This window comes from Perca flavescens, chromosome 7 (genome assembly GCF_004354835.1).
Source record: "Perca flavescens isolate YP-PL-M2 chromosome 7, PFLA_1.0, whole genome shotgun sequence".
Taxonomy (NCBI): Eukaryota; Metazoa; Chordata; class Actinopteri; order Perciformes; family Percidae; genus Perca; species Perca flavescens.
Window position 1 is genome coordinate 34,689,827 of NC_041337.1, and position 26,672 is coordinate 34,716,498.

At 40.2% G+C, this 26,672-nt stretch overlaps 1 protein-coding gene across 1 annotated transcript; it reads right to left on the reverse strand.

Moving 5' to 3' along the window:
* Nucleotides 1-8,675: 8,675 nt before the first annotated feature.
* On the reverse strand, nucleotides 8,676-24,457 carry tbc1d25 (TBC1 domain family, member 25). The gene is made up of 7 exons (XM_028583127.1): nucleotides 24,216-24,457; nucleotides 22,741-22,850; nucleotides 19,388-19,542; nucleotides 17,376-17,503; nucleotides 17,086-17,274; nucleotides 15,440-15,715; nucleotides 8,676-10,880 (listed from the first exon to the last, which is right to left on the reverse strand). The coding sequence occupies exons 1-7, from the start codon at nucleotides 24,414-24,416 to the stop codon at nucleotides 9,183-9,185; spliced, it is 2,757 nt and encodes a 918-aa protein (XP_028438928.1). The 5' UTR covers nucleotides 24,417-24,457; the 3' UTR covers nucleotides 8,676-9,182.
* Between the last annotated feature and the right edge of the window lie 2,215 nt (nucleotides 24,458-26,672).

The following is a 26,672-nucleotide window of genomic DNA, read 5'->3' on the forward strand; positions in this document are numbered from 1 at the left end:
TGTAACGGTAGTTTTTAAACAATTCTTAAAAATCCAGCGGCTTTGGTGGGGGGGGGGGAGACCCTGGCGTCTGTTTCCGTAGTGTTTCCGTTTGCATGCTCGGACCATGCTTAGTGTTTTCACCAATGAGCTGTTGTGTTGGAGGAATGTAACGCAGCGGGCCCTTTGGTCTCCTATAGACCAAAGTTTTAATGTTTGACTTTCACAGGATAACCAGGTTCAATTGTTACTTTTATTTAAATGATATGATCATTAAAGGGTAACTACTGTTTTTTTTGTCAACCTGGACCCTATTTTCATGCGTTTGTGTCTCAGTGACTGATGGGAACAACAATCTTTGACATTGGTCCAGTATTTAGTGAGATTAGTGAGCAGAGAAACCAGCTACAATGTAAGTTTTTAAAGCAATTGTCCACCTTGTTTACCTTCAAAAAAGTGCTTGTTTTGCCGCTGACAGACTCCGATTAATATTCTAAGTGTCTGACATCATCATCTAAAGGATCCCTTCAGAGATGGACCTTTAAAACCTCTTTGAGACCTTTCTGTTTAACCAGAAACAGCTCTGAAGTCGCTAGTGCTAAACCCACCAGACTCCATTTAAAAAAGCAATACTTTTAGTGTTTAGAGCCAACGTATTTTCAGATGTAAATCGGTAAAAATCTGTGTTTATTTCAACCAATACTGGACCAATGTCACAGATTCTTGTTCCCATCAGTCACTTATACACCAACGCATAGGAAAATAGGGTCCAGGTTGGGAAAAAACAGTAGTTACCCTTTAACAGGGTCCAAAACTAACTTTTTCGTCCACCAGCCAAAAGGCTAGTGAATGTTTAAATGTGACCGGCCACTCAATAGGAAACCATTGTTTATTTGGGCTGGTGAGTGAAGCAAATCTAGCAGACACTTGCATATTTGACCAGCATTTGGCTGCTAGATTGGTGCCAATTTTTGGACCCTGATTGGAAATATTTTCAAGAAGTTGTCACGTCAACACTGTCCCTAGATTAGTCAATATTGTCCCTAAATGTTTCCATTTCCAGTGCATCCAAACCGTGGTAGAGGAAACAATAGGTGACATATTTTCTATTTCACAATTTATTATCAGATGCACTATTTAACAATGATAGAATGAATAAAAAGTGTAAAGAAAGTCTGGGTTTCTATCAGGTTTTTTTGGGGCTGTATAAATGCTGAAGCTCCATCATGTACAGATGATGATTAAATATTCGGCTGATTTACGTCTGAACCCTTCTGTTGTCCTCGGCTCAAATTTTGACCCATTTTTACAAAGTTTCTACATCCCGAAATTTGGGTTTCTTTCAACCAAATTAAAGAAAAACAACAATGTGGATGTTTCCATACGACGCTCTTAACAAGTAAAATAAATCATCAGTTCACTACTTTAACTAAATTTGGGTGTTGTAGTCAAAATCATAGCATTTAAGAAAAAAGTAACGACAAACCAAAACATCGCAAAAAGTGACCAACTTGTTGAAAAAAGACGAGCTAAAAGTTACATTTTGACCCAGAAACCATAGACTGTATATTATTAGTTATTAATATTAACAGTCTATGGCTGAAACCCAAATCCCAGTTTGAATGGAACTTTATCAGGTATGTTAGCTATTAATAAATCTATTTAAAGAGACAACTCCTTGTTATGTTTAGCTCTGATTTAACCCTTGTTGTCTTCCAGTCGACCATGCAACTTTTAGTTTTTCAGGGTCCACATTTTGACATTTTTGTCACTTTTATCCAAGTATTTTTGTCACTTTTTTTTTCTGTACTATTTTGACATTTTTGTAATTTTTTTTTCCCCTCGTTTTTGAAGCTCTTTCAGACATTTTTGTCACTTTTGTTTTTAACTTTCTTTTCTCATTTTTTTTTTATTTTTATCAAATTGAACCCTTAAATTTACCTTTTTGAAGAGCGTTGTATGGAACTATCCAGGTAGGGGGGGGGGCGACCCCTAGCTCACCCAGTAAGAGCGTGCGCCCCCATGTGGGCTGAGGGTTCGATTCCAACCTGCAGCCCTTTGCTGCGTGTCATATCCCCATCTCTCTCCCACCTTTCCGGTCTATCCTCTGTCACTCTGATATAAAGTGAAAAAAATACTCTTTAAAAATTGAACTATCAAATTCTGATACAGAAACTTTTAGAAAATGGGTCCCGAGGACAACAGGAGGGTTGACCCTTTTAATAGAGAAATGTTTTAGTAGACTGTAAAGCTTCAAGACCAGCAGGTCTGCCTCGTTTTGCTAAAGAGAGAATTCCGACGTTTCTCTCTTGGAGCAACATGGCATCATGACTTTGCTTAAATATACACGCCACTTTCATAAAGCCAAATGACGTGTTACTGTACGCATTTTCAGCTATCCACGTGTATATGCCTACGCTGTATACAGCTGATGTAAACATACCCACCACGTGGCCTCGCCACGTTGCGTGTTATCGCGAGAACGCGACGTAATATCGCGAGAACTACGTCACACGGCAGTTAAAAAAATAAATAAATGGTTGGGTTTAGGAAAAGAACACAGGGAAAGGCTTAAGTAACAAAACTGACAAAAACACGGAAAAAACGACAAAAACACGCTTACGAACACAAATAGTTGGGTTTAGGAAAGAAACATTGGGTAAGGCTTATTAAAACAAAAAATAAAAAAATGGCTGAAACGGCTGAAAAATCGCTGCACACTACTCGCTACGGCGGAAATTGACTCGCACTGTAGGTAGGGGTGGGGGAAAAAATCGATACAGCATAGTATCGCGATATTTTTCGTGGCAATACTGTATCGATACACAGACGCCAAGTATCGATCTTTTATGATATATGTGTTGGTCAGTTTGTCTGCTTGACAATCACATTTTGCACCAATAAAACTGAAGTGTGATGAACAAACAGAGAAATGTATATTTTTAGATACAACAGATGTTGACAAAATTGTCCTTTCGGGACATCATTTGAAAGTGGGAAAAATCTGAAGTTGGAAAAAAGGTAATATATTGCAATATATCGCAGAATATTGCAATATCTTTAAAATCGCAATAATATCGTATCGTGACACAAGTATCGGGATGATATCGTATCGTGAGGCCTCTGGTGATTCCCACCCCTAACTGTAGGTCGATGGCGGACGTTTTGCGTTGATATACACGCAAAAATGTAATTATGCGTCTTGATAACACGCAAAAACGGAATACAAATTGGCGTTTCATACATACGCCAATTCATGAGATCAGTCTGCTTTCAGGAAGACACAGAGGTAACAAACATGGGGAAGGAGGGGTGTGTCTGTCTGTAGATTTTGAAGACCCCCACGGGAACCTGGAGTTCAGGATGGTGATGTATCACAAAAAAGAAGCACAAGAGGCTACAACACGGGACACGTTGACACTTGCGTTCCTATACAGATAACACTCCGGGTGTGTAAAACTTCACTGTAGGCAACATTTAAGGAAATCAATCATTATTCAGAATGTTTCGGATGGAATACGTTGTGTTTTTTTGGAAGATTGTCACATTGCTTTTACTTGCATACCAACAAATAAAAAAAAAAAAACTCTTATTCTACTTATTCTTTATCCTTCTCAAAAAGTTTCTATATCAAAAATTGGAGTTTCTTTCAACCAGATTGTCAAAAAATTATACAAAAAAGTGACAAATGTAACGGCTATTTTAGATAGCAAAAATCTAAGAAATGCCAGAATTTATCGGGAACTCACGAAGGAAATGACCAACAAAGGTTACGACAAGCCGTGGGACGTCCCGCGGAGTAAATGGAAGGGGCTCAAACAGCGATACAGGTCTCAAAAAAGAGTTGTCTCAAAAAAGAGAGTTGTCTCTCAGCGGTGCCGGAGGGGAAATAAAGGCAAGTTTCACCTTTGTGATGAGCTGGATCAGATCCTCGGCCAAAGGCCCATCGGAGCTTCCTTGGCTTCTAATATTAACAACTACTACTGTTGTCTAGCAAAACTTTGTTTGCAAATGTTTGCTTGAATGTTGCTTGAAAATGAACAAACGCTTTAAAATGTCTCAAATCCATTCGATATACCAATTTAATCTCAAAACAGCACGTGACGTCATTACGCTACAGGTTTTTATTCGCTTTTAAGCCATTGGATGTAAACACACTTTCACCAGCTTTATTCGCATGAGTTTTATTTTTACCGAACTTCTGATAATTCGATTGACAAGTGGATGGAAACCCAGCTACAGCCTTTACAGTAAGTCTATTGTTAGGTCAACCTGACACACCTCCAGCTCTAAACATTATTGAGCACATGCTGTTGAAGTGCCATCTGACCTCTGCTGCATCACCCAAAAATGATAGCTGATTTCACCCTGTGTGAAAAGTGAAAAAGATTAGCAACACTGTATATTTCAGTCAATTCAAAAACACAAATCATCCTTCACCCAATCAGTTGCATTGATTATTTATTTGTGTCCAATATACAATCGGTAACATTGTTGTGTTGTATGATTAAAAAGTAGAACTTTTGTGCACATGTATGAGATAAACAATTGTATAAATGCACATATTGCTAGATCATAGTCCAGCCAGTCCCGGTTAACTTCAGTTCTCTTTAAATATGCTATTAAATATTCATATACAAAAAAGAGGCGAGCCCAAATGTAAGCGCAATAATCACAAGGGTCTTTTCTAAAGACCCAAGAATTACTTTAGTTTCTGCTTAAAAACGGAATCGAAGAGGGTTTTCCCGCTTTGACATGGAGCCGTCACACCTTCTGGATTTCAGCCAACTGAGCATATTTAATATCGGTAAGTCTTAAGGTAAACAACGCTGAGGAAATCAAACTAACACGTTTGACAATCGTTAAGATGCACTCGGAACCTTTGTTCTGATGGCCCCTGTAAAGAAGGACTTGCCATTTACCGTATGTTCGGGTTAACGGGGCTCAGCCAATCAGCGCCTTTTGTTTTTGGGGGGGGGGGTCACAGAGAGGACACCCCTGTATGGGCTGGCTGATAGCTTTCATTAATTAATGAGGAGTTTGGCCTCCTGCTCACTGGCTGCGTGGCGTCTCTGTTGCGTGTCACAGCACAGATCCACTTTGTATAAACACTTAATTTTCTGCATTCTGGTGAGTTTTTCTGCATCAAGTTATGGTGCAAATATCTATTTATGTAACTGAAATTATAATAGGGGGGGTTGCACGCCAGTTTGGCTTATTGGGCTGGTTGTATCCCCCCTGTAAATTACGCCTATGCTCAGCCCTATAACTGGCTTTTAAATCAGCCCGTATGATGACCCAATGTAGACGGGTAGTAAGAGCACAAAAGAAAATGTAAATCAAGGCTACGGATTCAAACAAAAATGAGGCACTTCTCTGCCAAAATGTTGCATGAAGGCTAATATTTTTTTGTCAAGTGTCCACTTTATAATGTCTATATGGTAAAGATATTAAATATACAGCCTGGACTCTCACTTAACTCATCGGTCATTGGGCCATTAATGAAAAATGTATTTGAGTTCATAGGCTACATTTATATTTTGGTTTAAAAACTTATCTTTTGCTACGTTTCCCCCTCTCGTTCCGCCTGCTCTGGCGTTTCCCCCTCGTTCCCCCTGCTCTGGCGTTTCCCCCTCTCGTTCCGCCTGCTCTGGCGTTTCCCCCTCTCGTTCCGCCTGCTCTGGCGTTTCCCCCTCTCGTTCCCCTGCTCTGGCGTTTCCCCCTCTCGTTCCGCCTGCTCTGGCGTTTCCCCCTCGTTCCGCCTGCTCTGGCGTTTCCCCTCTCATTCCCCCTGCTCTGGCGTTTCCCCTCTCGTTCCGCCTGCTCTGGCGTTTCCCCTCTCGTTCCCCTGCTCTGGCGTTTCCCCTCTCGTTCCGCCTGCTCTGGCGTTTCCCCCTCTCGTTCCCCCTGCTCTGGCGTTTCCCCCTCGTTCCGCCTGCTCTGGCGTTTCCCCCTCTCATTCCCCCTGCTCTGGCGTTTCCCCTCTCGTTCCCCCTGCTCTGGCGTTTCCCCCTCTCGTTCCCCCTGCTCTGGCGTTTCCGAGCCTCTAAACCGGAGACATTTAAAATCTCTTCTGACCCGTTTTGGTTTGGAGTCTGCGTGGTTGTGTTGCTGTCTCAACGGCCACAAAATTAGATATTTGTGTTTGGGCGTGTTAGTAATAATAATAGTAATAATAATAGTTAGTTTAAACGGAGATTAGTTCTTCTACTGGAGCTAGAAACACTTGTGTGCACGGAGATCGCTTTTGGCTCAGAACTCAGCTTAAAAACCAAAAAGCAGCGATGTAGGTGTAGCCTGAGTTTGAAGTCAGAAATCTGAGAATAACTTCAAACTCTGAACTCAAACACATTTTTCACATGTGGCCCTTATCCTCTTCCGTCCGTCGGCGATCACACAAGTCAAGTATTAAGATCAAAATCCATCAATATGCGATACCTGCACACAGACATCACAGCCTCACGTAGACAAACGTTTCCATGACACAGAGAACAGAGTAAAAACAGTCTTTGGGGAACAGCGATAACCAAAGTGCTAAACTGATACATCACTCCGAATAATGACCCACCAAAGCATCGAATAACGTACAGTACCTCCTTTAACTACTGTTGTAGATTGAATGTATGAGTCCAGCACATACTACAGTACATCAACAGAATGATATATGTACAATGGAGCTCAACACTGAACTGATTTCTACAGAACTGTGTCCACGTATCCTCATATTTAGATGACAACATATGTCCATTTCGTGTGTCATCGATACAAAACTGATCCGCTGCTTTGTCATGTTTTATCTATGGAGACCCTTTTGTACCAATGATTGGATTTGAGACTTTACTTCCTGAATAACAAATAGCCTCATCTGTTCCTCTGGTGTCAGACTTCAGAAAACAGGTATTAGCAGTTCTAGGTTGTGATTGGTTAAGTCACATTCAAAGCTGAAAGAAAGACAATTTAGACTCATTTTAGTAACCCAAAAAATCTCTAAAGTTGCGAGTTTGAATCACAGACTGTGAAAAATAATGGACGATGCTTCCGAGTCTGAGAAGTGAAGATGATGCTGAAGCTCCTTAAAGCTGCATTCTCTGTAACTTCCAGCAGGTGGAGACTCCTTAAAGCTGCATTCTCTGTAACTTCCAGCAGGGGGAGACTCCACCGGCTGTTTCTATAGAAGTCTATGAGAAAATGAGCCTACTTCTCTCTTGATTTTCTTACCTCTGTAAAAATTTTCATAATGAGTTTATGGTCTCAGTTACTAGTTTCAAGTCTTCTTCAACTGACTTCTTCTTTTCATTTAGTAAATTATGCTCCCATTTATTTTAAAACAGACGATAAAGCAGGGGACGCTTTAGGAACTGTCAGTCAGGACAGAGGCTTAGCCATGCTAACCATGCTAACACTGGGGACGTTAAAATAAAACTTGTTTTTGGGCTGTTGTCCGTGTTTTCATTTTAAACTTTGACCCTCTCGCTCTCGTTTTGACTTCAGCAAAAGTTAAGTGGAACATTTTGGTCGCCTATAAACGTCTTGTTTAGCTTTCTGCCAACCAAGCTAGTTGCTACCGCTAGCGTTAGCTGGAAACTTAAGGGGAAAGTTTGCAGATTTTCTGTTCTGCCGTACATGCAGATGAACGGAGCCGTCTCTGTTTACTCCCTGGAAAAATCGCCGCTGGGTTGAAAATCAGCAACTTTCCCTCTTAAGCGTTTAGCTTAGCGCTATCGCAACCATAAATAACACTGGCTTGGCCATTGAAAATCATCACATCCGGTTGCAAAAAAAAAAAAAAAGATGCCGATGCACATATTTTTACAGTCTATGGTTGTAATCCGTTCACCTTGTGTAAGGCTGACAACAAATCAGATTTTCCCTTATGTTTTAAACTAATGTAACTCGTTTGCTTTAGTTAAGACACTTTTGTGGCTCATTGGACATAACAGAAGCTTGTAAACAAAGTTCATAAAAAGGGCAACACAGGCTTAATGCACCAGGTGGCTTAACTTCTGTTGGTTCTGGCAAACCTCCACCAGATTCCCAGGGTTTAACATTTCATGCATCGGGAACTTTTATCGATACGATGAGAAATAAAGCTCTCTTATCTCCTCTCCAAGGACAGACAATAAAACAGCTACACTTTAAAGGTTGATTAAAAAAAAATCAAATATTACGATTACAGACATAAGTACTAAATAGAAGTAAATATGTATTCAATCATACACAGAATGAGAATATCATTAAAGTGTAATTTAGTTTTTCTTCAAACTGGACCCTATTTTTTCATGCATTTGTGTGTCTAAGTGACTCGTGAACACAAATATTTGAAATTGGTCCAGTATTTAGCGAGAACGCCGTAACCGACAGCGACAAACCAGGCTGCAATGTAACCCTATACAGCAAATGTGCAGCGTCAATTTCCGACCACTAGAAAGTTCTGTTTTTGCCACTTGACAGGCTCAGATTATTATTCTAAATGTCTGACAACATTATGGAAAGGATCCCTACAGAGATAGACCTTTTTGTTAAAGAGTAAGATTCTTTTTCTTTAACCAGAAACAGCTATGAAATCGCTATATCCAAACTCACCAGACTCCATGTAAATAATAAGGACTTTTAGCGTGTATAGAGCCAGCATATTTCCACATGTAAATGGGTGAATTAAGGGTTTATTTCAACCAAACCAGAGTGGTGATTGTTGGGACAGTGGAAAGATGAACCAAGACGGCTTTTGATAGTTTTATTTTGTTTCTGTCGACTTTGAATGAAGTGTGTCTTACGATGACACACAGTACGGTGGGTTTAGCGACAGCGATTTCAGGGATGAGTCATGTTAAACAAATAGGATCTTAGTTTTAACAAAAAGGTTTATCTCTGTAGGGATCCTTTCCATAATGTTGTCAGAAACTTAAAATATTAATCTGAGCCTGTCAGTGGCAAAAACAGCGGGTGTGCAATTGCCCAATGAGTTACAGTGTGGCTTGTTCCTTGCTTAATACTGGACCAATTTCATAGATTATTGTGCCCATCAGTCACTTAAACACAAAAACATGGGTCCAGGTGGAAAAAACCCCCCCAAAAAACGTAGTTATCCATTAACAGCCCAATTCAATGTGGAAGGCTGTATAAAAAAGGCCTACCGCTCCAATGGGCGACAAAGTCTACAGAGGAGTTCACTGAGAATAGTAAGCCAATGATGCATGACGGAGTCAGGAGACGGGAGAAAGAGAAACTTGAGCTGTTGGTGAGGGAATGGTGGTTGCGAGGTTATAGGTAGAGTTTGGAGAGGATGACTGAGGCGACGCTAAAGGGCTGTAAACGGGCCTGGCAGAGATGGTTGAAGAGGGGGAGTGGTGAGCTGCAGTAGTTGTTGTCGGAGAGTCCGAACTGACCTCGTCCCCTTCTTCCGAGTCCCACACTTCGCTCTGCAAGTAGTCCGCAAATAAGGCCTTGGCTCGCTGCAGCACCCGGCTCAGGTTGTGGCGCCGCACAAGGCGATCAAAGTGCATGGCTAGCTCGTTGTAATCCAAGCTGTTCTTGATGATGTGGTCTCGGTGCTCCAGCAGGATGGACAGGCACAGGAACAGCATGAAGGGATTGCCTTTACCGAACTCTTGAGGCGGTGGCAGGGAACATGGTTTGATGCTGGTGGTCTCAGCTTTTGAAGAACTGGGCGTGTTCGCTGTCGTGCTGGGGGATTTGTTGCCAGGCGAAGGGAGATTGTTGTAGGACAACCTGGCGCCAGACAGCGAAGGGCCTCTTCCAAAGGACAAAATGGGCGAAGAGAGTAACGACCGACTCAGAGTGTGGTTTGGAGACGCAACGGATGTTTTTACAGTGGGGGTTGTGGGCGAGTTAATCCCTGTACTGCTGAGCACTTGGGCAGAGTTGGTCAATACTTTTGGGACAGTTCTAAGTAAGGCCTCACTTCCATTGGTTGTGGATGGGGATTTTGGAGGAGAGTCTGGAGAAGCACCTGGCCAGCTGGAGGGTGAAGCTGAAGATGTGGGAGAGACAGAGGGGCCGGTTTTCCAGATCGGAAGGCCAGTAGGAAAGAGAGGAGGCGATGACGTTGGAGCGAACCCATTGTCGCCGTTTTTTATGAGAGGTGTTCTCTCTCCTGGGTCCTCCTCACTATCAACCGTGGACTGGCGCCTTGCAATGCTCGTCACGGACTTTGACGACACCAAACGCTGCGGCGGCTCAGCATCCTCCATATGGAAGCTATCTTCGTTTCGGGCAGAGTAGTATTTAAACTCCCCGAAACTAGTTTGCCTCTCAAGAGGCGGAGCCTGCAAATCTGCCTTTTCAACGGTCGCTGGAGGAATATCATATTCACCCACCTCGCTTCCCTTTTCAGCGCCGACATTTCTCCTGTCTTTTTGTTCTACGGCAGCATTCCTGCTCCCATCTGGTTCTTCTCTCGAAGGCCTCAGCATGTGTCGTCTACGCTGCTTCTCTTTTTGTTCCTTATCGTCTCCGAGACCATTCTCAACCGCCTTGTCCTTGCCTCTGCAGGCCGTTGTTTCATCGGTGTCCACCGGCGGTCCCAGGAGCTCCACTTCGGTTTCTGGAGGATCCGGGGGCAGCGAGCTCCACGTTACCTCGAGCATCCTCAGGGCATCATCAAACGCAAACTCTCGCTTGAGCTCCAGAAGCAGCCAGCGGTAGCAGAAGAAGAGGTCGTCGGCTCCTCGGGACACCAGGTAAGAGTAGAATTCGGGATCCGAGTACTGCAGAAGCAGCTTTAGATGCTGGAACTTGACAGACATGAGCTGGCCATCCGGCCGGAAGTTCCCCTCCAAGCGTTTCATGATGCCACAAAAGCAAATGAAGGCGTGTGCCTCGTTGTCCATTACCGCAAGTATTGGGGAGGCAATATCACTCATGCCTTGACAGTACGATATCTGAAAAACAACACAACACAAAGTTACAAAAGTCTGTTTACAAAGAAAAAGAATTCTAAATGATGCAGATAAGCTTCCACATTTAATAAAAAAAAATGCCAAGGGTAGATCAGGGGCCTCATTTATCATGCATAAGCTCATTTCTATGCATAGAATGAATCAGATTTTCATGAAGTTCATGAAGATTAAACATAATTATGCCAGAGAATGTGCGTATATTTACTGTAACATGAGGACAAACAAAGCAGCGTTTCCCCTATAACTGTACAGGCCAGTTTTTTTTTTTGTTGGTGTGAATCTTCATTGATCTCATGATTTGATCATGATTATCATGTCAGCGATTCAATTCGATATCTCGATGCATTTTTTTTTTAATGTAGGATATTTAATTCATAGCTTTTCAAGCTTCAAAAAACAAACATTCTGCAGTGCTCTAATACTAAATGAATTGGATACATAAAACTACACAGCACTGAGCAAAACATGAATGTGCAAAACATACCAGAATATGTCAACAGAAATGTTGTTAGGCCTACATTACATTGTAAACAGAAATAATCGTCCATGTCCACGATTCAATGCATCGATTATTTGATTAATTTCAACACCTTTTTTTTTTTAATGCCAAAAATAATGTCGAATATCTATTGTGATTCCCCTATATTCATTCTGTAGATACACACTGCCGTTTGTCACTAAATGAGACAACTGTCCGTGCTTAGTTCACTTAACAGCAGAACAGTCAAGGGTTAACTAAAGTCAGTTGAACAGATGAATAACGTTAGCCTACCGGTAGTCTCGCATTGTCATATCTATCTCCACTGCACTGACGGATTTTGTGTTTTTAGCTGAGCTGGACCAGAAAACAATGTTTTTTTTTTTTTGCCCCTGTTGCTCTCTCGGAAGTTCGCTGGAAATGACAATGTAACATTTTATGTGAGTGGGCACTGTGCCAGACTCAAAACACTTAAAACCCTTTTAAAAAATAGCCTTTTAAATGCTACATTGCTTGTAAATAAATAACGGGATAAACAACCGAACCAGCTTCAAAACTGACATATTTTCTTTTTAAATAAGTGCTTAGCGCTGGATCTAATTTATGCTGATGTGAAAAGGGGTTCATGTAGATTTGAAACAACCCAGAGTGTTTTTTCTCCTATCCCAGAATGCATCTGTGGTGCAGCCAGACCTTATGGTGCGTTCTTTTTGTCCACCGAAGTCGATTTACGAGTCGTTCTGCGGAGTTACGAACCGGAAGTTGCAAAAAGAGCCCCCGAGTTCACTTTCAAAGATGGCTACGTCGTGCATCACACGTAGTAAACATTGTGGTTTTCTACAACTTTAAGCACTTTTGTCGTTGTTGTAACCAAATGAAGAAGTCGTACACATACAGTAGTGCTGTATACTGCTACCTATAGGCATGTCTCTACAGTCTTATTAGGAGTTAAACATAGTGCTGTATACTGCTACCTATAGACATGTCTCTACAGTCTTATTAGGAGTTAAACATAGTGCTGTATACTGCTACCTATAGACATGTCTCTACAGTCTTATTAGGAGTTAAATACCACCTGATTAGTTATTTTGGAGCTTGTGCAGCTGAAATTGTCTAGAGACGCTCGGTTGCTATATGACAACAATGGCTTTAAGCCGAGTCTTGAGCAGAAAGCAGAGCAGTAGCCTAACGTTAACGTTAATCAAAACCTAATTTTTATGTATCAAACTGTGAAATATATTTGTGTAATATGTCAATAACTGGGTAAATAGAATCCTAAATCTTACTAAAAATGTTACAAAAATCCATCTTTTCTCCGACTCGTAGTATTGTGTGACAAAAAGAACGCAACAACCCCGCGGTTATTCGTTTTTCGACACTGATGTGACGTCACACTCGAGCTACTAGTCGCGATTACAAGACAAAAAGAACGCACCGTTACTCCACAGCGCTGTGGAGATAGAGCCGGCAATGCGAGACTATATAACAGGGTTTCTGCAGGTTTCAACGAGTCAAATTTAAGACCTTTTAAAAACCTTTTTAAGACTTTTCTGAATTAAATTTAATAGCATTAGAGGTGTCTTTTCACTGTTATACAGCAAACAAAAAAGCTGGTTCAATATCCATACATCTGACTATTGATTTAAAGAAATTCTTCCCCCTGAAAATGATCATTTGTGTATCAATCACTTCTTTGTTCAACATGGTGGCATGCAAGAAAAACAAAGTTTTCTTCAAGAGTTCAGGTTTGCACGGGTTGAGAAATTGATATACAAATGATCATTTTGAGGGTGAAGTATTCCTTTCAGACGGACTTGAAAATGTTTGAACCTATTATTTAATACACGTAAAGGTTTATTGTCATTCTCTACAAATATCCACCTGCACATACAGAAGTTATATCCTTATCCTTTTTAAGACCTTTATGAATGAAATTTATGACCTAAAGTATATCACGACATTACAAAAGTACTTACAAAGTTAATAAACTTATTGAAATTTAAAAAAGCGACAGAGAAATAATAACCTGTAAATAAACGGCAAATTATATTTGGACAAGCGAAAGAAAGAACTACGCCACAGAATAAAAAAAAAAAAAAAACATTTCAATGAGCATTTGATGCAGCGTTACACGGAAGTAGGGTAATTAAGACCCGTTTAAACTTATTTAAGACCTAGAACACCATATTTCAGCAAATTGAAGACTTTTTAAAGCCTAAAATGTTACTTTTTAAGACCCCGCGAAAGCCCTGATATCATAGAGTATGTTTATACGCAGAGAAAAAGGCACATCATGTCATTAGAGCTTGCGAGGTAGGGATTTCATGACAAATTGTGCACACATCACTGGCGCTCTTACCACATTTGCTCGTGATAAGTAATTGTATGGCAACAAATCAGGTGTGGATCACACGTAAAATACAGTAACACCAATGCAGGACCACATGTAAAGACTTACCGTTGCATGCTGGGAAGTCTTTCCCACACACCTGCCTCTGGGATGCTACAATATCTTAACCACGTTGTCTGTGATGTTTTTTGTCTTTATCCGGCTCGTCTGCTACTTTTGTCCACAACTTGTAACTCTTTCAAAGGGAAGTGTCTGTGTGTAAATGAGCCTGTACGTGCACAAATGGTTGGATGTAAAACAGGTTTAGAAGTTATGTGTTCGTACACTGAGTTAGAACTTGCTTCACGCGTGCTTTGATAAATGAGGCCCCAAGTGTTTAGTGGCGAGCTGACTACTAGTTCCATTTTGGATCAGGTTTCCCATTGGCAAAATACCCTGAATGGCTAAGGCTTGAGGCTAATGAATATCTTATCTAAACCTTAGATCTCTATTTGCAAATAACAATGTACAAAACCAACATTTCATATCGTCCGCTGTTCATTTCATCTTGAAGTTTGAGCTACCGACTGTCAACACGGGTTGAAAAATAGTTGCGTTTTAGTGAGTTATTACAGATTTAAATGTAATTTATTTTGGTTGTACTTATTTTTAAATTCAGTTTATGTAAATATTGAAGGCTGAGTCATATTATTGTACCGGTCTCTCTCTCTCTCTTTCTGCAAATTGGCAAAGTAGAAAATGGCAAAGTTAAAAGTATGCTGAATCAGCCATTAGCAGTTCCTGTGTGCAGTGTACCTATTGATGTACGGACAACTATCACTGGATTACTTTGAAACTTAAAAGTCATGACGATTCTGCCTTATTTCTGATCGGAATTATTAACATTCATTTGTGGCTGTGTGTTCAGATTGGATAGAATTATTGACTCAGAGAAGTAGCGTGCTTTTTAACAGGAATTGCAGCAATCGGGAACTTTTGAGTTCTGAAATACTTTAACACGCTACAGGAGCTGTGCGTTGCAGCCACTGCTGCAACTCTCACTGCTGACCGGGCTGATGAACAACAGCCAAATCAGAAGGCAATATAAAAAAATACAATAAATAACTTCCTGTTGCTTTTAGAAATACCTGGGCTAAATCCCAAGTCTCATATTCGATAGCTCCTCGTTCGAACCGGCCTGTATATCAGTTTGGGTTCACAATACATTTTGGCCCTCCTAGTTGTGCGCCAAACCAAAAACACAGGAAAGTGTTTTTTAAACTGCAATTACCTGACCTTCAAAGCATACATACGGCAGATTTGTCGACTCTGAGACTCAGATATTCCCCCAGAAGAAGTAGAGAGAGAGTTTTCATATTCAGGCTGAGAAACAGTATCATTGTTTTTGCTTGATTTGCTAAATTCTCTGATGGCTAAGGATCTCTTTTGATGACTTTTGTAGGGCTTCATGTCAACAAAAAGCAACAAATTCACAAAAAGGTGACAAATGTCTGAGAAAGCCACAAAAATGAGGAAAAAAAGCTACCAAAATGTTAATAATCTCTCCATGTCTGGCCCTTGGTGTGATTCTCTTTTTCCTGTGTGGCCCCTAGTGAAAATGAGTTTGACACCCCTGCTCTACACCAAGGGATTCAAAAGGAAGATTTGATAAGCAGGTCCAGACCCTAAACCTAACGCGGGTACTAAGCTAACTGATGGAACAACTCGACACACCTGTGGATGTGTGATGGCGAACGTGGTGAGCAGGTCTGTGAGGGCGGTCAAATGTGGACTGTCTTCCGAGCCTGCGTAGTACGGATGAGCCCGGTCTGTCCGCAGGACGTCTTTAAGAACATTCCCACGGATAAATTCGAGGTCCTCGTGGCTGACCCGGGCGTTCCACTCTCTCTTCAGCTGGTCGTACTCCCTCGTCTTCCTCTTCATGTAGTCCATTCTTTCCTGTCCGCTGAGTCCGTCGGGGTAGACGTTCAGGAGGTACCGCCAAACAACCTATCATAACACAGCAGACAACGCAGCATTGATTAAAACCAGTAATAAAAATACTATTTAATTTGGCCTGAATATAAGACAATGCCTCCTTTTACTAGACTCGTTTGGGGAAAAAGACTTTTTGAAGTCTAGGGGTTGTACAATATATTATGTTTTCATCGTCATTGCGATATCATCTGGCGCAATAAACACTTTGCGAAAGGCTGTGACATTATGCGAAAGACACTTTTTTGTGTTAGTTGAAAGAAAATTGCACTTTAATATGTAACTATCATTCTTTTTTTAGTGCTGCCTTTTATATTCAATTCAATGTTCAATTTCTGCGATAAAGAATGTTGGAAAATGTTTTCTATCATGTGTTTTAACTAGGGATGCACCGAATCCAGATTTTTGGGGTTTGGCCAAATACTGAATCCACTTGTTAAGATTATGCCGAATCTGAATCCTCCTCCCATCCTCAGTCCATTAACACAGTAAACACATTAATGAAGTAAACAACGTCCACAGCAGTGTATTTTTCATTCGGTGTAGGGCTAGCAAAGGCTTTCCAAATACGATGCACTTTAGCTGCATAAATTGCAGATTTCCGCGCAAAATATGCGGGGCTTGCACGATTTCATAATCCCTGCATTTTTGTTGCAAAACAGTCCCATAATATATCTTAGCAGAAAGTTGAAAAATGTTGCGTTTACTTCACACAAGAGCAGCCATTTTCCCCTATTGCCATGGGAACGTTATGAAGTTACATAATTACGCGACGTGTACATCATCAAAAAGACCAGGGTGTTAGAGGTTGAATGTCCTTTGAGTCTCTTAAGTGGGTATCCAATAAGAAAACTATCTTAATATCTGATGTCTAAGTGCTCCTTCTGTCTGTCTTTTTTGTATCTTTTATTTCCCTCTGTTTGGACTATTACTTTTACTAATTATATTATTTGTATATATTTTTGTATTTTATTTGTTTACGTATTGCAATGACTGAATATCTGTAAACTATTTTTTGAAATATAAAAAAAAAAAGCATGGTGTTGGGGGGAGAATCACTTTTTTTTTTTCTCTTTTTCATCAAACTGCAGTTTTTGCAAGTTTCCACAATTTCATCGCATAAAATTGCATAAATTTCCCGCATATTCCATCGCATTTTTTAAGAAAACGTGCTGCATTTTTCTGGAAGGACTAGTCAGTACATCAACCAGCGTCACGCGCGTGGTGCAAGCGTAGGGTTCGGTGGAAAGAAATTATACCGAACCCCGTCAAAAAACCCAAAATATTCAGCCGAATCCTGGAGTCGGTGCATCCCTACTTTTAAATTCAACAGGCAGTTTGTGAACTTCCTTAAACGCAATGCTCATGAAGCACAGGTACTTCACCTTGCGCAGTGAAGGTTCCACACCGCCATGGTAGATGCGCAGTCGCAGTTCCTCAGGTCGGGACAACTGGCCCTGTCCGTTGAGGTAATTGTGAAACTCGGCATCGCTCAGTGGGGGCTTGAAAGGCTTGATCTCTTCCCCGTAAGACCAGCTGAGGGCTTGCTGGACTCTGTTCAGCGTTCGGCCCACCTGAACAAAAAGTGAAACAAGCGAGTAAGCAAAGACCCTGACTCACCGAGGGTAGAAGGTAAAAGAGACTGTATGAGGAAGGTTAAAGACAGTGAAGGAACCTGGGACAGTAGAGACTGTGTGAAGGGAAGAGCTGCGGATGCCAAAGACCGAGTCCGCTCTGTGAGAAGCTGCTCTGAGCCAATCACGTCTTTGGGGCTTATGATGTCCCACTCCTCCATAACAGGACCTGCAGTTGGACAAAAAGCAGTAGACTAAATGATCATCTGTTTCATGTCTGCCTCTAATTTATACTCCTTACTTAAGGGATAGTTTTCCCTACCACTACGAGGCTCAGGTGCAGCACCCAAGCGGTTTTCCCAACACCTAGGCCGAGTAAATGTAAAATCAATGTGAGCCTCAAAACTAACTAACAGACTTTTCTCAGATCTGATGACTGTATGTGGTCCCCAGTTAGTCTCACTTTGCCAAAAAAAGAGAGAGAAAACACAGAAAAATGTGCTCTGGTTTATTGGCATTTCTTTAAACCAATCACAATCGTCATGAGCGGTGCTAAGCTCTGCCGCGTGCGTGTGTTTGTGTGTCCTATATGTGATTACCTGCATGGCTTGACATATTCGCTCGCGTCTCAACCAAGAAATAGAGGAGACGCCGAAACAATCGCTGTGGGCCGACTTCAAGAATTCAAGTTTGCACGGGTTGAGAAATTGATCATTTTGAGGGTGAGGTATTCCTTTAAGACAGACTTGAAAATGTTTGATCCAAATTATTTAGGGCTGTCCTCGACTAAAGAAATTCTTAGTCGACTAACACTTATAGGATTTTGTCGACTAATCGATTAGTTGATTTAATTGACAGAGCTGTGAGCTTTGAGAGGTGGTTAAGACTAGAAAAGCACAATATAAATGTAGTTAATTAACCATCTGTAAAACTGAGTTTCTCCACAATTAATCCTGCAAAAGCACCACTTTAAATCTTGTGTTTACCATAAATGTGCTCAGAAGTTTCTTGGAAATAAGTAATTAAGCATGAATAAGCATAAAAAATGACTAATCGACTAAAGAAATCTTAGTCGACTAAGACCAAAACGACCGATTAGTCGACTAATTGACTAAGAGGTGGCAGCCGTACTATTAATTAATACATGTAAAGGTGTATTGTCATTCTCTACTAATATCCATCTGCACATACAGAAGTCATATCCTTAAGATGCCAAGAAAGCATAGGATTGTGTTGTCTTCCCGTAGAACATGCAACTTTTAGTTTTTCTGGGTCCAAATTTAAACTTTTGTTATTTTTCCCGTAGTTCTTTGTTGATTTTTTTTTGGACATTTTTGTTGTTGTTTTGACCAAGTTTTTGAAGCTTTCTCCAAAATTTTGTGTCACTTTTTGACACGTTTGGGGGTATGGTGAAGGGTATGTGATGATGTGGGGGGGCCAAGGGAACTTTATCAGGATGCATAGTATCCTGGATCCATGAAATAACTGGCCTTTAAAAATAAACATCTGCCTCTATGGGAATTTAACATAGGGATGGACTGACTTATGCCCCCAGTATTTTAAGGAAGAACATTTATTTATTTACGATACATTATTCATTCACAAAGAGAATTGGTGTCCTTAAAGGTTGGATTTTTCCTAAATTTTTTAATCAAGGCATTAAGATCAATTTCCAAAAGACGATTTTTTTATTCCTCTTTTTAGTCAACTTTAGCATGGCTTCATTAACTCATGAGCAACACTGTATTATAGTTATAATATATCCTCAGCTTTCCCCTGGTCTTTGTGTTTTGGCATTGCACACTTAGCAAACAAATGCACAACCCTAAATAACCAAATAAAATTATTTTGATCTTATCAAGCTGTGTCTTATATGACCCAATGCTGTTAAACTACAATCTCAACTATGTGTTGTCTTCTTTACATTCTCTGAGAAACTTTTCCTTCATACTGTATATAAAAGTCTTTTACAGTTTAGCTTCAAATTAACTGCAAATGCCACATTTTCACATTAACTTCAACACTTTATGTTCTCTGCAATATAGCATATGCACAGTATGAGCTTTGCATTTGATCTTTTAAGCTTGCTTTAAGGGTACACAGGCGTCCTTACTGTCTTCTGAAGGTTTTATGTCCATCTTGAGCTGCAGATGGGATTTTGCTGCACCGACAAATGCGACATCCAAATCCCAGTCAGACAGGAGAGACAGATACGTTTCAGCACCACTCCGATCTCGAGACAGGTAACTGATCCCGAAATTCCGCTTCCTGGTTTTTAAAAGACAGAAGAAGAAAAACTGCTGACATACATAATGTGTCTATGTCACAGTTTAGCCAGTATAGTCTCACATTGCAAGACCCTCCTCCGTAGTGCTGTTGGAGGAAGGTCTGGCTAGTCCACACAGCAATCCTGGATGGGAGAAAAACATGCTCTGGTTTATGGTCATTTTATTTAAACAAATCACAATCGTCTTGGGGCGGAGCTAAGCGCCGGACGGAGCCACGGTGCCTCTGCTAAATAGTCTCGGTGAGGAACTTGTTTTTTTCAACATGTGTTTATTAATTTTCAGAAAATAATCACACTACAACAAATAATACAGGTGCAAATCGGAACTGTCACAGTAAGGCTAATCTTCAATAAAATAAACACAAACATGACAGGGCTGGAATAAGTGATATTTGGTACAGTAAATCAGCATTTAAATCATCCTTAAGAATCACCGGTGGTCCAAATGTTAACCTATCACGAAGAGAAAAGCACTTCAAATACAATGAAGCAAAGACAAACAGACGTATACTAAATACATAGCAATATTCATTTGTTGACGGTTGACACACACAGAGAGCATGCCTCCAATGCTTTCCTCCCCTCTAAGAACACCATAAAGGATCTCCACATATTGTCAAAGATGAGATATTTACCCTTTAATGTAAAAGTGAGTTTTTCCAGTGCAAGACAGTCTGACAGTCCTGCAAGCCAGACATTGACACTTGGTTTGATAGTGGATTTCCAAGATTTGGCTACGGTATATTTAGCTTGTAAGATGCAGAAAGTAATCGGATTTATTTACCTTGCTGAGATTATGATTTATGGGAACAACGCCAAAGTTTGGCGTCTAATAATAGCTTTATACCTGTGACATGTAAAATCATATCCATCACTTCCCTCCAAAAAGCCTGGATTTGTGGGCAATCCTATAGGCAGGAAAGGAAATTGTTTTGGTGGAACATGTGTACGTTTAAAAGTTGTTCACACCACAAGTCTTAAAGCTTAATTCAGATTTTTTTGCTCAGATCTGATTTTTTGTAAGGCTGTTGCCATGACCTTTTAAAATGTGGCCTATATCAGATTCCAGTGTGAACTGTTTTAAAAAATGCGCAAAAGACCAACAACGATGACATCAGACGCAGCGCGCTGTCGCACTAAAATTCGGGAGGTTATGGAGGAAGTCAGCATTTTGGCTTTTATTTCAAAATGTTTGTGTAATGGCAGCCGTAACATTAATGAGCAGGTGCTGAGGAGGAGACGGTTAGGGCCGTTACAGAGTCAACGCATCGGTACGCATACGCGTCCGCAAGGCTACGCATCGCTACGCTTCGGCCGCCATTATGCGTCGATGCGTAGCCAAATGTGTCGTCCTAGTTTTTGATACGCGACGCGCCGGTGCGCACAATACTATGCGTTGACGGTGGGGGCGACACTGCATGTATTGTAGTAGTGCCCTATATTTAAATATAGGATACTATATTCTACATTATCAAAAAATATTGTATCAACTTAGCAGAGCAAATTCATCAAACATAGGACTACTGAGTCACATTTTTCGGTATGTATCAACGTTCTGTGTGTGTGTCTATGCTGTGTGCCCTCCTCAAGAGGCTGAAATAGCGTACAGCAGGAGAGAGAGAGAGAGAGAGAGAGACCCAAATGTATTTATACATTTTTAAAACCTGCTAAACCTGCTAAATGTATTGGTCAGTGCTACCCAATCGTAGTACACTGTACTGGTGGGGAAACACGCCAGCATCTGATAAAAAGAAGTCAGCCAGCCAGCTGCTCCCTGACGAGAGCCACTCTGCTCTGCCGACCGAACACCGTGGAGCACTCTGCTGCCCCCTGTTGCGTGGGCGGTGTATTGCATTTCACGTATTGTCCGTGACGCTTGCGTCTACTTGCGTCTACTTGCGTCCGCTGTTTAGACTATGAAAGGGAGCGCGTCGCTCGCGTTGCTTGTTCGCGTTGCTTGTTCGCGTTGCTTGTTCGCGTTGCTCGCGTTGACTCTGTAACGGCCCTTACCGTATGATCCTCCTAGTTTTGATTGAATTGAAGTATCTCCCCATACACTAATGAGGTCTAACACCTCCCTCTCCCTCCATTGACTTGCTCAGTCACTGTTCTCCATGTTGTAGACCTAGTCAAGTTTTTAATGTGACTGTCTGTGTCTCGGGCTAACTCTCACCGGGGCATAAATATGACAAATGTCGATGCAGATTGACGTAAAAGTCGCATCAAATCCACCTCGGTTGTTCACACTGCAGCCGTATTGAAAAAAATCAGACCTGGGTCGGATTCAGGAGCACATATGGATGTGGTGTAAATCTGATTTGAGTGTTCACACAAATTCTGAAGAAGTTTGACCTGGTCAAAAGAAAAAACAGATTTGGGCCACTTTTGGCTGCAGTTTGAACATAGCTAGCTGTCTGGATTTACCCTGCGGAGATCTGAGGAGCAGTTAACCATAGTCCTCAGAAATCCACCAGAGTTTAAGGTGCCAACATAAAGAAAGAGGAAGGTGACGGACACCCTGGTGGCACCGCAGCAATCCCAGAAGTGGAACGTCGTGGATATAGACCAGGGGTGTCAAAACTCATTTACACTAAGGGCCACACTGGAAAAAGAGAATCACACCAAGGGCCAGACATGTAGAGTTTATTGATGTGCTTTGGTTACTGAATGTCACTTTTTTTAAAACATTTTGGTAGCTTTTTTCCTCATTTTTGTTGTTTTTGTTCCGACTTTTTTGTGACTTTCTCAGACATTTGTCACCTTTTTGTAAATTTGTTGCTTTTTGTCGCATTTTTGTTGACACAAAGCCCTACAAAAGTCACCAAAAGAGTTCCTTAGCCATCGTAGAATTTAGCAAATCAAGCAAAAACAAAGGATACTTTTTTAACAACCTGTTTCTCAGCCTGAATATGAAAACTCTCTCTCTGCTGCTTCTGGGAGAATAGCTGAGTCTCAGAGTCAGAAAATCTGCCATATGTCTACTTTGAAGGTCAGGTAATTGCAGTTTAAAAAACACTTTCCTGTGTTTTTGGTTTAGCGCACAACAAGGAGGGCCTAAACTTACTGTGAACCCAAATTGATATACGGGCCGGTTCTAAATCTGCAACGGGACGGTTTTGGCCCGCGAGCCTTGAGTGTGACACGTGCGATATAGACTAAGCCAGGGTGGTGACTCTTACCCGTTCAAATCAAAGGCTCTGATGAGTATGTGCTGCAGGACCTCCAGCGACGTTATCTGAGGATCAACAGCAAAGGAGCGAAACTCCACAGGAAAGACCCCGTCACATTTCTTAAAAGCATAACAGAAGAATAAAAAACATTATAATATATACTGTGGGGAAAAAACCTGGGGGAGGTGGCAACACATTATACTATTTTGGCAGTAAGTAGACAATAATTCAGGGGAATTAACTGTGAATTAACTGTGTAAGCTATGGCTGCAGCTAACGATAACGTTATCGATTAATCGGTTGATTATTTTCTGGATGAATGGATTAGTTGTTTGGTCCCTAAAATGTCAGAAAACTGTAGAAAATGTGGATCAGTGTTTCCCAAAATGCCCAAGATGACGTTCTCGCATGTCTTGATTTGTCCACAACTCAAAGATATTCAGTTTACTGTCACAGAGGAGAGAAGAAACTAGAACAATATTCACATTTAACAAGCTGGAATCAGAGAATATTATCTCAAATCGATATGAAACAATATATTGGGGTTTTGGAACGACACAACAAGACATTTATAGACATAATCCTGGACTTTGAGAAACTGGGATGAAACTTTTTCAATATTTTATAAACCAACGACTAATTTGAGAAAATAATCTGCGGATTAATCGGCAATTGAAGTTGCAGCTCTAGTTTATATTATCACAATATATATAGATCTGCTGGACGTTGATAGATAATATTTAGTTATTGCTCAGCTGAAGTATGCAGTATTCAATACACATACATAGATATTTAGAAAACACTGTGTGAAGTTGGTCTACATAATGATATATATATATATATATATATATATATATATATATATATATATATATATATATATATATATATCATATTCTTATATTATTTGACCCATTTCGCAACATAGGGTAAAACAGTTAAATAACAATCAGTTTACTGAAATAGAGGCCACACTGTTATTCAACTCCAGGTAACATGTGACGTCACGGAGTGCTGTCACGCACGCATTTTAGCTGAGCAGGCAGGTGACGTCAGTCAGTTCGAGTCTGTGAGGGTTCACTGCTTTGTGTATGTAGCGTTTAGGTTACCGTTGGATCTCCATTATGGGCTTTTTAGATACTTAGATACTTTAGATACTAGTGTACATTTTTAACTAGCCGTTGCAGTCAAATTACGGTCAAAATAACGTGATAGATACAGCTAAGTATTTTTTTTCCACCACTTCCAGCGGTCTGCATTCAACGAAAACAAACAATGCTGGCCCGGGGGAAACGTTGACAAAATGTCGAGACTCTCTCTCTCTCTCTCTCTCTCCTAATGTCACCTATGTTTTACGTCGACGTTTAACACTTGAATGTGTGTTTGAAAAGACAGCAACCGTTATAGAGCAAACTGACGGTTGCTAGCTGACGTTAACTAGCGAACGTCGGCAGTTGGTAACTCTAACCGTAATATTGTCCTACCTTGACTTTGACACGAACCACCCCCCTCTCCTCCTCGCCTGCCATTTTAAAGACTCCGTTTTCGGAACAGGGTGGTGGTTCTGGGTTTTGTTTTCCTTCTACACCGACATGGTGAGCAATAACAGTAGCACTAGCCGAGTTCCTCTCATTTCGTGATGGGGTCTGGGTCTGAGACGGGCTACACAGCTGTATTACCGCCATCTACTGGAGGTGGCGAATTTGCGTTTCCGGTGTTGCACCGAAATCTGTGACTCCAAAGAGGGCGCTGCTGCCATAGTTTAGCTTTTTATATATATATATATATATATATATTTTTTTTTTTTTTTTTTTTTTTTATTATTCAGAACATAGACATACAAACAAACAAGGCACAATCAAAAATCTATTGAAGAAAAAAAAAGCTATTGCCTCGGGTCGAACATATAAAACAAAACCTTACAAAACAACATAAGGAATTATATAAAAGAAAATAAATAAAGAGAAGGGGCTATCTCAAATTAAATTAAGAATTTCAAATAAATAGCTCAATTCAAGGGCTTTTTTTTTTTTATCTTTAACTCGTTTCAATGACTTTCACAAAAGATTTAACTCATTCTTCCAATGGATCAGGGAGGGTTTGGTCTAGTATCTACATTTATGTATAAAAATGTTTTCCTAGCAGCACCAAGTTATTGAGAACAAAATCTACCTTCTTATCTTCAACAAAAACACAAAACTTTATATTCTTCACTGTCAGAGGGCCATAGTTTAACTAGTACCCTATATTTAGAGAGTGTAGCCAACTCAAATCATGTGCGCCATGTTGGAGACCAACGTCAGATGACTCTATAGTTTAACCCTATGGGACGAATATGCTATCTTGAAATAAATCGCTTATTTTCACCTTAAACAGGCATATACATGTTATTATTAACGTTTGTCAATATGTAAAAGGCCCTTATGGAAATATTCCAGTGTATATCTTCCTTCTATATCGTAAATGGGCCTCTAAAAAATGTGTGACCACGTCGCCTAATAACCCAGCAAGCACCTTGGTATCAATTTGACGTCAAATATTATTCAAGACTTGATCAAGATACTGTATAACATATTTTTATATTCAGTTTGGATGCAAATTTCTTCCAGTGGTAATTGGGTGAAATAGGAAGTTAATCCCACACTGAAATTGGTTTAATGTATATGTAGGCCAATGTGTTTGACATTCAATTTCAAATCAATGTGTGATTTTACACGTGAAATTGATGTCATATAGACATCACATTGACATCAGTGATTAGTATGTTTAATTAGGATTTATATAAATTTTTTACATAATATGATTTTGTCTGCAGCTTGAATACATTTAATTAGCATTTTTTTCTTAACTGAGGCCTCGAAAACACAACATATCCTTATTCTTTGTATTTATAGTGTTGTTTTTATTTATTCATGTTTTATATATTTTATTATTATTTATTTATTTGTGTCTGAAAAACAAAAATAGGCACCCTTACATATTTGTTTTTAATTATTCTGATTTTCTTTGTGCATATCAACCAAAGAACTATATAATAGACTTTTCTGCTGTTTAAAACCACACCTTTAGATGGCGCTATAGCCTCTGGTTCGTATATGATTGGCCTGTTGAAAATTTTAATTAAGTACCGCTCCCTGGTACGGTATGTGCTTTGAGAGGGAAAACCTGCACACTTGGACATCCGTTCGGAGTTCGGTAATTAGCGCGTCTACACGTGGTTGCGTGGTAGGCTCAAGCTGTATGCGTTTGGTGTCAGCAGACTTTAAAAAAAATATTCATGATAAAATAAATTGTAAATTGTCAAATTGTTTTCTGCAAACTCCACCAGATTCTTGTTCTACATCTCACTGACTACCACTGTGGTGGTTTTCATGTTGTTATACTGTTTTATTTAATAAGTGTCTGCCAAAGTCCTATACCGTATACCTGGCTATACATCAATATTTAATAAATTCATAAAATTTAATAATCAAATCTGCAAACTCTAACATAGTATTGTTCTACATCTCACTGACTACCACTGTGGTGATTTTCATGTTGCTTTACTGTTTTATTATTTAATATTTGCCTGCCAAAGTCGGTTTAGGGTTAGGGTTAGGGTTAGGGTTAGAACAGATTATTGTTCTACATGTCACTGACTGGTAGGCTCAAGGTGTATGCGCTTGGTGTCGGCAGACTTTAAAAAAAATATTCATAATAAAATAAATGAAATCAAATTGTTTTGTGCAAACTCCACCAGATTCTTTTTCTACATCCCACTACCACTGTGGTGATTTTAAGGTTGTTCTACTTTTAATTATTTAATAATTGCCTGCCAAAGTCCTATACTGTATATCTGGCTATACAGCAATATTTAATAAATTAATAAAAAACTGATTCTTGTCAGAATCAGCTTTATTGACCAGGTTTGCGTAAACAAACAAGGAATTTGACTCCGGTTA

What these genes read in the sequence shown, in the direction of transcription:
- tbc1d25 (XM_028583127.1), bottom strand. Translation starts at nt 24,416, where the DNA reads ATGGCGGTAATACAGCTGTGTAGCCCGTCTCAGACCCAGACCCCATCA. An exon ending in CATAAAACCTTCAGAAGACA is followed by an intron (nt 17,504 to 19,387) that starts GTAAGGACGCCT and finishes GTCCAACTGCAG; the next exon opens with GTCCTGTTATGGAGGAGTGG. An exon ending in CACAGTCTCTACTGTCCCAG is followed by an intron (nt 17,275 to 17,375) that starts GTTCCTTCACTG and finishes CTTTTTGTTCAG; the next exon opens with GTGGGCCGAACGCTGAACAG.